Here is a 15,158-nt window from a genome sequence, read left to right as displayed (position 1 = left end):
GAGGGAGGGAGGGAAAGAAACAGCAATGTTAGAAACACTGAAAGAAAAAATAGAAAGAAACATTGATCAGTTGTCTCCCATATGCTCCTGGACTGGGGATAGACCCAGCAATCCAGGTATGTGCCTGACTGGGAATCGAACAGGCAACCTTTTAGTGATGGGACAGGCTCCACCAACTGAGCCACTCTGCCCGGGCTGTTCATTGCTTTTAAATGGCACAAGACAAACCTTATCTTGCAATTATAAATGCATTTGTTTGCCTCCCCTACACAATCTAACAGTCTTTAAGACCAGGGACTTTGGATTTCCCCATCTTTGGATCTTCACCACATTCCTGCCATCCCACAGTCTTTAGCACACAGAACGTGCACAAGAAATGAAGAAATGAAAATGTAAATGGGTAAGGTGGAGGCTCCTGAATCTGAGAAAAGAGGAGGGACTCAAACTTACCTGAAGATGTTCCCTGGGGAAGGGATTCCTGCAGCCTCTAAACCAGCAACTCGATTCCAAAAGCAAGATGCACAAAGCAGAACCCATGATCCTGGGTCCCAAGCAGCCCATATTGTGGGAACGACTCACGGGTTTCCCAGTCAATTCAACTGTGAGTTTTTCTTAAGAGGACCAAGTAGATTCCATGGTCAAGGAAACTATGCAGTACTTACCTCGTTGACTATGTAATCCAATAACTCAAAAATTGCCATGGGCGGTCGGCTGTCCATTCCATAAGCTACAGATTTTATAAAAAGAAAAAAGAAAACACTTCTCAGAAACAGACGGGAGAAGTCTTTGCCAGTAAGAGGCTAGGTATTGGTCATGGATCCCGGGGACCAGAATAGGGTAGTGGACAGTAAAGAGACACAACAGCCACAGATCAGGGCTGAACACACAGGGGACCAGCAAAGGTCACAGAGCCAGGCCAGCCATGGTATGAGTCTGGGCTCTGCCACATCAAAGGTTTTTTACTTTGAGCAAATTAATTGTCACTGAGCCTAGTTTTGAGCTTTGGATAATATTTATGTCTGCCTTCCTTTTATTGAGAGAGGAGCAAATGAGATAATACTAAACAACTAAAACACTTAGTTTTAATTCTCCCTGAACTTGTTTTTTTTTTTTTTTCCTTTTATATTCCCGAGTCACAGACCAGCCTGAGGGGCTGCAGCCACCAGCCTCTCCAATGCTTCTCCCTTCATACATGCCCTCTCCCATGTGGGCCTTATGAGAATAAAGACCAGGTCTCCCTGGTCAGACAGGATGTCCTAGCACAGCCTTGGGCAAACTACGGCCCGAGGGCTGGATCCGGCCCGTTTGAAATGAATAAAACTAAAAAAAAAAAAAAAGACCGTACCCTTTTATGTAATGATGTTTACTTTGAATTTATATTAGTTCACACAACACTCCATCCATGCTTTTGTTCCGGCCCTCCGGTCCAGTTTAAGAACCCATTGTGGCCCTCGAGTCAAAAAGTTTGCCCACCCCTGTAGCAGGACCTTAATATTAGAAGACGGCTGGGCCAGGATCTTCTGAGTACCAGCTTTACTTCACCTATTCAGGTTCAAAGAGGCAGGCAGAGCTGCACAGTGCTCACCACCTCGGAGTCAGAATTGGCCAATCCCAAGTGTATGTGGCCTTTGCAAGTCAAGCACTCTGTGCCTCAGTTTCCTCATATCTAAAATAGAGATTATAATAGTGCTCACACACAACTGTTATTAAAATTAGACAATGGTAGGTAAATCCATGGAGACAGAAAATAGATTGCTGGGGATGAGGTAGGAGGAGTTGGGAGTGAATGCTAATGGAGATGAGGTTTCTTTTTGCAGTGACGGAAATGTTCTGGAATTACACAGTGGAGATAGCTGCACTACATGGTGGAATATACTAAACACCACTGAATTGAACACTTTAAAATGTGTGTTTTATGTTATATGAATTTTATCTCAGCAAAATAATCTACCTAAAATAAAAAGAAGAAAATGTCATGATTTTTAAAAAATAGATAATGCACATAGGTGCAAAGTGCAGTGCTGGGAACATAGCAGCACTCAATAAATGGTAGGAAGTTGTTGGTTATAACAGTAATTTCCTACACTTACCTGGAGACTTCTGCCCTGCTTCCCCCAGCCCCAGCCTGGCATCCCGAGACAGGGAACCAGCCCTCCAGAAATGACCGACAGTAAGCGACCCCCCACACTCCAAGCTGGAGCACACCATGACACTCACAGCTAAGGGGCCTCCCAGGGGTCCTTGGCCGGGGTGGTGTCTCAGCCGCATCTCCCTCCACCTGGCACCCAAACATCAGCTCCAGCTCCTTGGCATCTGGAGGAGGGATGGGATACCTCCCAACCGCCATCTCAACCAGAGAGAGCCCCATGCTCCAGATGTCCGACTGCACCGAGTAATGAGTCCCCTGGAGTCTCTCTGGCTGCAGGAGAGACAAACCGTTACAAACACCTGTGAGCCAACCTGGGCCCAAGCAGAAGAGGGGTGGAGTGCCTCAACAGGAGCCTCAGGACTTCCTGCCCCCGTGAGACTTGCCTGCACTGCAGGAGCGTGGACTTCCCCTGGGTCTGCTGATACATTTCATTTTCTTTTGCCCTTTCCTCTCCAGAGTTCACATGCCATGTTAATACTTCCACTAACCTACTGAATTTGGCCTTCTGCCTGTCCCCAAATACTGTGCTTACCAAGTCCTAGCCAGCTCTCATGGCTCTGACCCCTCCTCAATTCTCTGTCTCCCCTGTAACCTGCCCAGAACCGCATCCAGCCCAGCTGTGGTTCCAGCGCTGCCCAGCCTGGCCACCGTCCTGCATGGGTGGGCACTCTGTCCAGAGCCCAGCATGAGAGGCTCACCTTGTTACCTGAGTCTGAAACATGAAGCTTCTGGAACATGGGTCATGAATGAGATGGTGTAGTGAGTGGAAAGAAGTTCGAAGCCCAGCTCTACCAATGACTCACTGCTTTTGGAATGGCAGAAAAGCAAAACGATCTGGGTTCAGAAGACATGGGTTCAAATCCCACTCTGGGACTTCTAAGCTACATGATCCTGAGCCTCCATTCCCACATCTATAAGATGGGGGCTGGCGATGATGGTAACAACAGTAATAACGTAAAATATGCGCCCCACTTACTAGGGTGATCAGGGAGTTCAAAGCAAACGAAAATACATGTTGTATGTTGCAAAATATTGTATGAGTTGTTACTAGTGGGAATAGGCAAAAAAAAAAGAATATAGTGCTATATAAAAGCATTATTTGAAATAGCACATGTATTTCAAAAACTGTATAAAAATCCTTATTCTGACCATCATACTTTTTTTTATTAAGATTTTTAAAATTGCTTTTTAGAAGAGAAAGAGGGAGAGGAAAAAACATTGATGTGAGAGTGGAACATCGATTGGCTTCCTCCTGCATGCCCCCTTTCGGAGATCAAGCCCGAAACCCAAGCATGTGCCCTGACTGGGAATTGAACAGGCAACCTTTCAGTGCACTGGATGACACCCAACCAACTGATCCACACCAGCCAGAGCCATCATACATTTATTTAGACAACAAATTAACTTCTCCCATAGGATTTTTCCCTAACTCCAACACTGGACCACTTTGGAATTGACCACATAACCACAAAAACTCAAGCCACTAAACAAACCCCTGGATCAATAAGTCCCAGGGCCTGCTAATTAATTTTGAATTTGAGAGTTGGCAGTTGAGTGGCCCTGTTTTTAGACATGTAAGGACTAAGCAATGAGGGGATGGCAGAGAAAGAGTTCTGAAGGGCCATGGGTTTCATGTTTAAGACTGTGGGTCACTGGAGTGGAGAGTGGAGATGTGGGTCAGCACTGGTTGAGAGATGTCAGCAATGACTGGAGTTGTGGTGGGGTAGGGGGCAGGCGAGACGAAATGAAGATGTGAACATGAACTTCCACCAGGGAGGCCAGGGATAGCTTACAAATCCTACCTAAGAAGCAAGTGAGGGAATGCGTGCAAAGGGAGACTGACTAGCAAGAAAGAGATCTAGCTTTCAATCCTGGCTCGGCAAGGTAAAGCAAGCAGGTCACTTAAACTCCCTCAATCTGGATTTCCTCATCTCTAAAATGGGAACAATCACATGGATCAAATGAGATCCCTCAAAGATGTAAAAGTGCTTGAAAGATAACTCATAAAACACTCTATGTTCAAAGATGCCCGAGCCTCTGTGCCTGGCCCCCTCCAATCCATCCCTGCACCCGTGTTCACCTCCCGCTCACTCTAATGCTCCTCTACTCTGCTCCACTCAGCACTCATCCAGTCAAGCTTCCCCCTTTCTGAGTCATCCTAAGGAGCGTGCTAGCCACTTCCCACCCATTCAGTCAACCAAACATTCACCCACTCACCAACCCTCCCCTCAGCACCCACCCTGTGCCAGGCCCTGAGGACAACACAGACACCTACAGTCGTATCCCTGCCCCAAGAGCTTGCTGTATGGAGGAGGGAGGAGAACAGCTGGTGCTGCCATGGTCGTGGGCACAGCCTGACACAGAGCTCTGGTGGCAGTGGGAACCGCGGAGTTGGAAACAGGAGGGAAGACCTTCATGACCAGGCCCAGTACCCCAATTATGCTCAAGGCCTATGAAAGGCTAAGACCATCTATCTCCCTGTTAGACTGAAATCTCCTCAGGAAGGGACCATAATGCTTCACCACTCATTTCTCCCCCAAACCCCCCATCACCAGGTTCTGGATCCACAGGAAAAGACACCCACTTAGTTCCTATCCCTGACCAGACCAGAAGCTGGAGAAATGGAACCCATTGCTCATACCGACATGTAGGATCTTGTGCCCACGAAGGAGTTGGCCATGGAGTCGATGAGCTGCCCGCTGACTCCAAAGTCACAGAGCTTGATCTCCCCACGGGAGTTCACTAGGATGTTAGAAGGCTTGACATCTGCAGGGAAAAGAAAATTGAAAAGTAGGCAACTGCCCTGACCGTGTGGCTCGGTTGGTTGCGTGTCGTCCTGTGCACCATAAGATCACTGGTTCAATTCCCAGTCAGGGCACATGCTCAGGTTGCAGGTTCAGTCCCCTGTCCGGGTGCACACAGGAGGCAACCGATCAACATATGTGTGTTTGTGGGTCTCTCTCTCTCTCTCTCTCTCTCTCTCTCTCTCTCTCTCTCTCCCCCCTCCCTCTCCCTCTCTCCCTCCCTTCCTTCTTCTCTCTAAAATCAATAAAAACATATTTTTTTAAAAGTAGAAAAGAAAAAGCAAAGTAGGAAATTGACACAGGTAGGTTGGGGAGAAGAGGAGTCAGCATTCCACAGACAGACCAGCCCTGACCATGAGTCTCAGGACATACCCCTGCCCCCATCAGAGTCAGCCCTCAGACGGCAAACACTTGATACCAAGACCTCCTATTCCCCCCATTCAGGGTTCGAGTAAAGACTGTCAGGTGAGGAAATGGCAAGCTGCTATAGAAGCAGAACAGAAAGCCAGTATATTTCAACTCTTTGAGAATCCCAACTTAGCCAGATGACCATTAGAAGGAGTCAGTCACCATGAATAATCAAGATTTCAAAGTCTGTTGCTTCAACCGTCCCTTTTAGCAGAGCATGTGGGTTTTAGGAATATGTGTGGCAGTGGTTAGGAGCTACCATGATTCTTTCACTAAAGTCATTTCCCTAACAGCTTACACAGCGGTGTCTACCTGTTAGTCAAGGAGAGCTGGAGAACTAGAAAGGCCTGGAAAACTGCTTCTCACTGTGGTCTAGGCAGTGCCCCCTGGACCAACCCCATCCCTCTTCCCTGCACACAGACCTTCCCACTTCCCGCCCTCGCTGCCCTGGTCACCACTGCTAGTGCACTGGCCCTTCCCTTTGTTTTCTTCCACCGTCTCCTCTAATTCAAGCAGCTGACCTGTAAAGTGGGCAGACCAGGGCCAAGTATTATTCTCATTTACAGGTGGGAAAACTGAGGCTGGGACTTTGTAAAGGTCCCCAGGCGAGGACTTTGTGGGCAGACATCAGCAAACAAGAGACCCACTCAAGAGCAGGCCACACCCCGGGACAAAGTCATAAACCATGACAGGGAATCTTTGTCAGAAGTAATAGAGACACTATATAGAACATCAGAGAATCAGGGTAAAAACCAAATCCCCATAATTCCAACCTACCAGAACTGCTATTAATATTTTATTTTTCCCTTTAATACTCTCATATGAATGTATTTATTTTTAAACAGATTCTAACAGCTCTATTTAAGTATTTTTCCAAGAATAAATTGGAAAAAAAGATCACCCTTTCATATCCCAGTAAGTCCTTCCCCTACCCCACCCCCGCCTAGCCCATCATCTTCAGCTCAGGTGGGGTCATAACCACAGCACCCCTCTCCACCTACCATCATCAGCTCCAAGAGAGAGGAATGTTGGCTGTCTGTCTCACCACTGTAACCCCAGAGTCAGGACAAGACCCTGGCACACACCAGGTGCTCCAAAACACAGTGAATGAAATATTTAAATTCACAATGTACCAATGCACACACTCCAAGCCATCTGAGCAGTCTTTCTAAGACCCAGCCCTCATAATGTCATAGGAAACAAGACCTTTCCAAACTCCTCTGCAACCCTGTGGCTCCTACATATAGACTTTCAGAACGTAGGCATCAGAAGTGGCCTTAGAGATCACCTGGCTCCTCCCCTTCATGGTGGCGATGAAATGTCTAAGGCCCAAAGGAGTCCAGGGACTTGGCTGAGGTCACACAGCAAAAAACTGAAGTTGGAATCAGAACTCAGGCCTTCTGATACCTAGACCTGTCCTCTTCCCACCTACCTTACTGCCACATTACTCAACTGTTCCACTTATTCACATACGTTCACTGAGCACCTACTACATGCCAGGCACCATGCAGGTATCAGGAAGACAATAGCGAGCAAACTGATCATGTCTAGTGTAAAATGAAGTATACATTTTAGTGTACTTGAGGAAACAAACAAAAACAAACTGACAAACCAATGTGTAACGTCAGGTAGTCTCAAGTACCACGAAGAAAAGAAAAATAACAAAACCATGAAAAAGCACAGACAGTGGAGGTGGGGTGCTGTTGTGACAGGGCAATGAGGGAAAGTCTCGCTGTGGAGATGATCCTTGAAGACAACCTGGATGAAGTGAGGGACTTGTGTGACCTCCTGGGGAATTACTTCAAGCACAAGGGGAGGTTATAAACGTTAGGAGGTCAGGGACTAACCTTTCTTTTTTCCCAGGCCTAACATTAGGACAAGCCCAGACAAACACTGTCAACCAAGAAGGTCCTCCTCTCCACAGTACTGTCGCCCTTCTCAAACAGATGTGGACGAAAGGGGCCACATGCTAACCTGACAAGCTCAGGGGAGGCCCGCATGACGGTCTTGCAAACTCAGAGACCTAAAGTAACCACAAAAGATGGCCTGAAATTAAACTTTAACTAAAAGCAGTTATGGTGGGTAGTTACAACCTAGGCCGGTATCTTCACTAACAAGGTCAACCTTTACCTTAATTAAGCCTATCTGTCTTTTTGCATCTATAATAACATACCCTTGAAATGTCTGGGTAACTTGTAACTTCCCTTTTTCTGGACCCCGTGGGGCACCACCTAACGTGCCTGGGTGCCAGGATAGATATCACAAATTCCTTCATTGTTATCATGTTAATTGTTCCTGCACCCACCTAAGTATGTGTCTATCATTTTACCTTTTATCCAATCCTAGGGGTTTCCCCCGCTTTGTTTTCTCCCGCCTCTCTAGTCTATCACCAATGGATTTCATGTAACCCACCTACGTCCCTTCCTTTGATTGCAATCCTATATAATAAAAGGCTAATATGCAAATCGACTGAATGGCAGAACAACCAGTCGCTATGACACACACTGACCACCAGGGGGCAGATGCTCAATGCAGGAGCTGCCCCCTGGTGGTCAGTATGCTCCCACAGGGGGAGCACCACTCAGCCAGAAGCTGGGCTCATGGCTGGCGAGCGCAGCGGCGGTGGTGGGGGCCTGTCCCACCTCTGGGGCAGCACTAAGGATATCCGACTGCCGGCTTAGGCCCACTGGCCAGGCTGAGGGGACCCTCCTCCGCCACCCACTCCCCCGCCCCCCGAGTGCACAAATTTCATGCACTGGGCCTCTAGTGTATAAATATAGATGTAACCTGCCATTCTCCAGAGCATTATTTCAATTTGTTGAGGTTCTGCTTCCTGGCTTATGTCGACAGTTTGGCTCAAATAAACTCACAAAAATTCTTTACAGGTTTGAATGTTTTTATGTTAACACAGAGGACGACGACTAACCCCTAGAAGTCGGTGTTCAGTGTGTGGAGAGTGACGCTGAGTACCTGGACAGAACTGGAAGAGCGAGGCGTGTGAGATATTTGCTGGGGCCCTGCGGGGAGAGCACATGGGAAGCATGGGCCTCTCTCTCCCACTCCCACCTAATGCCACAGCCCTTTATCTGGACCAGCCCTCAGCTCCCTCACCTTCCAAATACTCCATGGCCTATTTAGGAATGGCCTATTAGACCTTGTTTTAAAGCATAAGAGTGGCACTGGCTAAAGAGACAAGATAACTTGTATGCAAAGCCTGACCCTGCCACCTACCATACATGCGGACTTGAGCAAGTCACTTCATTCACTTCTCTAGTCTGTGATTTGCCCATCAGTAAAGTGCAATCACAGCTCTTGCCACCTCACCAGATGGAGACCAGGATCAATCTAATGAGGTGTGGGCATTTAAAATGCTACAGGAACACAAAGAATGATTCTTCCACAGGCTGCCCTCCAAGACAAGACAGCCCCAGCTCCTTCCATCCCCCAAGGCCCAGGACTCCTTCCTCTGCTGGTTAGACACTTCCCTCCAGGCTGTAGCTGCGCTCAGGAGCAACTGCACTGCAGCTGTAGCTGTAGCTGTAGCTGGCCTTGTGTCTGATTTCTATTCACATGGCAAGCAAGCCTCCTTTTTTTCAAACTTATGTAACACATTTTCCTCCATCCCTGGCTGTCAACAACAGCTTTCCCCCACCTGCCCCAGGGAACAGCATTGCTTGGGAGGCTGCAAAGATCCCTGATGGGGGTAGGGTCAGAAAGGAGCAGAGGGAAACCCTGAGGGGCGTTTTCCTGCTTGGGCCACGTCTGTCCTAGGAGCCAGATGCACTACACATGGCCCCTCCTGGTGACCCGGAAGCCTGACAAGAAGGTGCTTGAAGACCTGGGCACACTAAATCCCTCAACTCCAGAGCATGTGGCTGGAGCAGCCAAGCTGGAGCAAGCTCCTCCCTGGCAGCCCCAGCCAAATGGGGCTCTTCTCTGAAGGCACAAAAGAGGTACATATTAGACAAGATCAGAGAGAGAGGTTCCCTCTAACTGTCAGCATCCACATTTGCTTTCTACAATCGCCTCCTTCCTCTGTTCCCACTCCTAGTATCTTCCCCCTCCAGCAGGACAGCACCTACAGATGCTCCTGTCTGCCTTAGAGTACAGTCCAAGCCCCTTGGCCTGCCTTTCCAAGTCTTTCATTGTCCCTCCTTACTTCTCCACATCTCATGTCCATCTCCTCTGGGCTCAGGCTTGCCTGCCTCTCTAATGTGCTGTTTTTTCCTGGCACCTGCATCTAAAGCATCCTCCTCTACCACCCACCCTTCTCACTTCTACTTCTAGATGCCTCGTTCTTCCCAGTCCCCTTCCCAATGTGGAATACTTTCCTGCTTCTGGAGCCCAGGGTTTAATTGGCTTCCTCCCATATATCTCCTAGCAGCAACCTTAAATATTGTTCAAATCATAGGCCCAGTCTCTCCCTACTTGGGTTCTCCAGGCCTTGGGTTCTCTTTCTGACCCTTCAATATCAAAAGAGTGAGGCTAGGGCCCTAGTTGGTTTGGCTCAGTGGATAGAGCATTGGCCTGCAGACTGAAGGGTCCCTGGGTTTGATTCCTGTCAAGGGCACATGCCTGGTGGCGGGCTCAATCCCCAGTAGGGAGCGTACAGGAGGCAGCCAATCAATGATTCTCTCTCATCATTGATGTTTCTATCTCTCCCTCTCCCTTCCACTCTGAAATCAATAAAATAATAATAATAATTTTTAAAAAGAGAGTGAGGCTAGGAGAAGCCTCAGCACCTGGTGGGCTAGGCTGCATTCTGAAGGAAGCATCCACCACCCCGCTAGGCTCCCGGGCTGACAAGCCTCCCTAGGAAACCCACAAGATACTAAAGTTTGATATTCTCATCCTGTTCAGATTCTGCAACAATGAGGATGGGTAATCACCCTTTCTCCAAAAATGAACAAGGAGGTTTTAGGGAAAACTAAGAGGGAGAAAATATGTTTTTCTCTGATATTTTCTGTCCCAGAAGTAACCAAAGCCCCTTGCGCCCTCCCCCTCCCCCTCCCCAAGAACATATGACTTCAACTTAATTTCTAAGCATTTTCTACCTCTCTACAACAAGAGATTTGAATTAAGGAAGTTAGCAGGTCATTTTTTTATTCTATAAACACCTATAGAATGCCTGCACTGAGCTGTGAGTAAAAAGGACACAGTCCCTGTCCCTATCTTAAGGCCACTGCCACTAGAGACATAATCAAGCATATATCCGGAATGCATGCACACGTGTGTGACAGTAAGAGCAATGGCCAGGGCACTATGGACTCAGCTAGTCTAAATCCTTCTAACCAACCAGGACCGATGCCAAGGTGGCAAGGCCCCATCAGGCAGATAAAGCAGGTGAGTATCAGCCCCCACAGGGTGCTATGTTTGAGTAACCACATTATGTTTGGTTTAGGCTAAGGTTAATATCACAAGATGCATTACCTATTAGAGGGGGGAGGCAAGATGGAAGAAGGTAGAACATGGAGGAACGGAAAGGCAGAGGAGCAGGGCAGGCAATGGGGAGCGGAAGAGAAACAGAAGAGAAGACATGGAGGGAAGAAATGGGGGCCCCAGAGAAGCAATCTGAGGACAGTTGGACACTAGACTCTGGCTCATCTGTGACAATGGCTGAATCCAAAAGTAAGATAATCTTGGATAAGTGAGAGTTAAAGGTTAAAGAAAAAAGGCAAATGAGATTTTAAAATAATGTCTCATGGCTTAAAATGACCTCTTCTTAGCAACCCTGGCAGACCCTTAATAACCCTTCTCTAAAGATGAAGAAATAGAAGGGAAAGGTAGCTGACCCTCATAAGTCAAGTAACAGTCTCCACAGAGCCACCTCCAGTTATCTATAGCCTCAGGGAGCTAATTAAGCAGCAAAGTTAATTAAAATTCAGAGAAAATCCAAAACCCTTCAATTAGCCATGACCTATAACCTCTTTTTCCCACTCAACCTTCCCCAAGAGCTTTGAAAAGTGGCTCCAGCCTTCTCCCTTCATTGCCTCTCCCCCTCCCGCCTCCCCCCCTTCCCCCGAGGCTAAGCAAAATGAACAGAGCTGAAAGACTAGGGTGGGAGGATGGGAGGCCAGCAAGCCCAGCAGACCTGGGAAGATGCCACAATAGCTCTGGGTCAAAGAGCACCTACTATGCCAGGCCTTCCCCTCCCCCGTCCCCCAGGCCTTTTAAATATAGCATCTCCTTTAATTCTCACAACAATGAGAAGTAAGCATTAAAAACCCTTGTGTGGAGATGAGAAACAATGAGGTCCAGAGTCCAGGAGTTACCCAACAAAATTACACAGTGAACTAATGGCAGAGGCTAGAGTAGAACCCATAGACTCTCGAGTGATTGTCCAGAGCCTAGGTAATCTGGTTCTAGACAACAGATCAAATGGCAAATCCTAGTGAGCTGTACTCCAAAGTTTCAGAAAAGCCACGACTAAGTTGTGGTTGAAGGTGGTCAAAAGGTAGAAATTTCCAGTTATAAGATAAGTAAGTCCCGGAGATGTAACAGTGCTATAGTTAATAAATACTGTATTGTCTATTTGAGAGTTGCTAAGAGAATAGATCTTAAAAGTTCTCATCACAAGAAAAAAAACTATGTATGGTGATAGATATTAACTAAACTTATTGTGGTAATCATTCCACAATATATAAATATATCAAATCATTATGTTGTACACCAAAAAAATCTCAATTTCTAAACACTGTGGTTGGGGAAAGGGTCTCTCACATAGCAAGCTTTAGCTGGGAATAGGATCTGACTTGGGGTAGGGTGACATCTGGTTGTGAGAGAAAATAACTCTCTGCTCTGGCTTAGCGAGTGCATGCTTCCTTCTGAGCTCCAGCTCCTTATCCACCTTGACAAGCCTAACGGCAGGAAGCAGCAGGGACTAGAGGTTGTTTCCCTCCCACCTCCTTCTGATTGACAACCGGGTTCAACAGGGAGCCTGGAAGCGCAGTCCAGGTCCTGACGAGCAGCTGTTCATCTCTCAGCACTTTCAGGAGTTTTGCAGCCAAGCCCAGTAGCTGCGTTGAACTTTCTTCCCTCCCAAGACCCACTGATTCTGAAATGCATTATTCTCGGCCTTTGTGCACCCCCCTCTGCAAATTCACTACAGCATTTCTGACCCAAAAGCACCCAAATGCTGACAATTACACAGGAGAGGGTGCTGCTAGAGTTAGAACTTGGCTTTCACTAGCACACACCATTCTAAGAAATGGTCTAAATTTTTAAAATAGTATATAACAAAAGCCAGACCAACACAAATAGGGGTTACACTAAAGAGAGAAACAGAGAGAACGAGGAGAAGAAAAGCAAAGGGGGGAAGAAAAGGAACGAGGGACAGTAAAGGAAAATGCTTATGGGTCCTAAATTCCTGACCTCTCATTTCTAATAACCCATAATATTTGGCAGAGCAGCCCCATTTTACAGATATGGAAATTAAGGCTCAAGTGAAGTTCCTTGCCAAAGATCATAAAACAACCTTTCCATTAAAAGAACATGCCTTAAAGTAGTGTATTTCCACCCAGCTGGTGTGGTTCAATGGTTGAGTATCAACCTATGAACCAGGAGGTCACGGTCTGGTTCCTGGTCAGAGCACATGCCTGGGTTGTAGGCTTGATCCCCAGTGTGGGGCATACAGGAGGCAGCTGATCAATTATCCTCTCCCATCATTGATGTTTCTATCTCTTCCTCTCCCTTCTTCTCTGAAATCAATTTTATAAATATATACATGTACACACACACACACACACACACACGCACATATACACAAACATATCACAAATCTCTCAGAAAGTCAATCAATCCCAGTGGGCAGGAATACAATGTTGGCTATCTTGAATACTCATCATCTGCCATTCAAGAAAGAAAAATTAGCTAAAAACCTGTTTGAGCTGCTGAAGACCTACCCACTTTGCTCAGAGGAGGAGAGGGAAAATAAAGACAATGGTATAGAAGAGGTAGAGGCAGGCCGGAGATTTGTTCATTTTTAAATGGAGTAGGAGAAAATTCCTAGTAACATCACTGCATTTATGGAAACCCAAGCTCCACCAAAATAAGGCTTTACCATTTGTGCCTGGATCACAGCTCAGCATGATTCACCAAAAAGTCTGGAAAGGAGGTCAAGAGGCCACTCACCAGTCATTCACAGCTCTGGAGCGGACACGGGAATTTCTACCTTGGGACAAGCCCCTAAAGAAAAGCACTTAGAAGAGTGTGTCTGCCTATTTAAGGACAAATGGAAGCAAAAAATAACAGGCATTCCTGGTGTAGTCTACCAAGAAATCCTCTCCCCACCACACACACTTCTTCGGAAGAAGTGCTCCTTCTCCACGCTAGCCAATGCTTCAGGTGGAAACTGACCACCTCCTCCACCACCTCCCCTAAAAGGCCCAGAGGAAGCACTCTCCCTCCTCCGGCTTCCCATTGCGTCGCTTCAGGACAGAGAAAGACAAACTCATCTGGAGCCATAATCATCGCTGTGGATCTAGCAGCTGAGATAATTCTAGAGAGAACGTGACTCTATTTCTAACTAAGGGACCAGCATACTGGATGCCAGCTTCTAATTAGCCACTGTTTCTCTCCATCTGTAAGGTGGAGCAGTGTAGACAGAGTCCAGAGAAATTGATATCCCTATAGATTCACTGTCACCTTAAGGCTGTCACCACATGGCTGGGGGATGAGACAGGTGGGGAAAGGAAGAAGAGGAGCAGCCAGGACTGCCTCCTGGACACATGGACCAACTTATGAATCAAGACACAGACAATATCTACACGCGCGTGCGCGGGCACACACACGCACACACGCTCACTCACACACAGGGATTGTACTCAGGACAGAATCCTATGTGCAGCCTCAGGGGCAACTCTGAGTTTCTGCTCAGATAAGCCTGGCAACATCCCAGAAAAAGCCTGGCAGGCAGGGAAATAACTTGCACAGGTCGCAGAAACTCATTACATGTGAATCTGATAACCAAACAGCCTGTAAAACAATAACAAAACAACAACAAAATCTCAGGCCACTGCAGATCTTGCCTATCTGCTAACAGCATGTCTGACTGAAGTGAGAGGAAGATTCAGAAGTTGAAATCCTGGTTGGGGCTGAGGACCCAGTTCCTCTGGAAGCTGCTGCTGGGATACCCAGGAGGTGCTTTGGACGCCCATCTGTCCCCAGGAACAGGGTCCAAAAAACTCTTATAGTCTCCAAAGAAACTTTAAATTTCATTCTGACTCAAGACATTCCTGTTTTTGTAAAACTTTACCCTGAGCAATAAGGAACTCTTTAGAGCGGACTCCAAGCAGGATGGCCTCAAGGTAAAAACTACTCTCCCTCTAAAGAGTCATCTGGCTTGTTCCAATTGCAGTCTGGCTCAAAGCTCTAGGCTGGCTTTCCAGTACATGGCAGGCTCGAGCCACTAATTCAATACTGGGCATAAAGATCAGACAGGTTACACACAGTTTCATCTGATAGAAGGGAAAGAAAAACAAGTTGAGGCATAATTTAACACTGTTCTTGGCCATTTATTGATCATCAGCCAGCAACTCCAAGGCAGAAATAATTTATGAGCTAAGTTGTATGAACTCCGTATTGATCTAAATCATGTAATGCTTCTTCAGGGTCTTGATCAAAATAAAACCTTGGTAATTAGAGTGGGCTAAGAAGAATGGCAGGCTAACAATGCAAATCACTGCTTTCAATGGTAGGAAACAGAGCTGTATCCTACTCCCCTCTCCCACACACACAGTTTAACCTAACCATGTGAGGGTCAGCTTTGGATGAAGTGGACCTTCGACCTCCTGCCATAG

The 15,158-nt window shown here is 47.0% G+C and overlaps 2 protein-coding genes across 6 annotated transcripts in view; one reads left to right on the top strand and one right to left on the bottom strand.

Moving 5' to 3' along the window:
* The window catches only part of SNAPC5 (small nuclear RNA activating complex, polypeptide 5, 19kDa), a 17,850-nt gene extending 10,509 nt beyond the window's left edge, over positions 1-7,341 (top strand). Inside the window, exon 4 of one of the 3 annotated variants that reach the window (XM_005862072.2) lies at positions 7,225-7,341. The gene's annotated coding sequence lies outside the window, so the exon portion shown is untranslated. Of the gene's footprint in view, positions 1-2,118; positions 2,202-2,749; positions 3,304-7,224 lie in introns of those variants that run through there. The other 2 variants (XM_014536294.1, XM_005862071.2) reach the window with 2 other exon arrangements.
* Positions 1-15,158, bottom strand: part of MAP2K1 (mitogen-activated protein kinase kinase 1) — a 60,840-nt gene that overhangs the window by 5,278 nt on the left and 40,404 nt on the right. For all 3 annotated transcript variants that reach the window (XM_014536290.1, XM_014536291.1, XM_014536292.1), the window contains exons 6-8: positions 4,791-4,915; positions 2,218-2,419; positions 663-727 (exon numbers count right to left, since the gene is read on the bottom strand). In XM_014536290.1, the coding sequence (XP_014391776.1) occupies positions 663-727; positions 2,218-2,419; positions 4,791-4,915 (392 nt within the window). The remainder of the gene's footprint in view (positions 1-662; positions 728-2,217; positions 2,420-4,790; positions 4,916-15,158) is intronic.

Source organism: Myotis brandtii, unplaced genomic scaffold, assembly GCF_000412655.1.
Source record: "Myotis brandtii unplaced genomic scaffold, ASM41265v1 scaffold160, whole genome shotgun sequence".
Classification (NCBI taxonomy): Eukaryota; Metazoa; Chordata; class Mammalia; order Chiroptera; family Vespertilionidae; genus Myotis; species Myotis brandtii.
The sequence above is the reverse complement of the archived record's forward strand: the minus strand, read 5'-3'. Positions and strand labels throughout refer to the sequence as shown.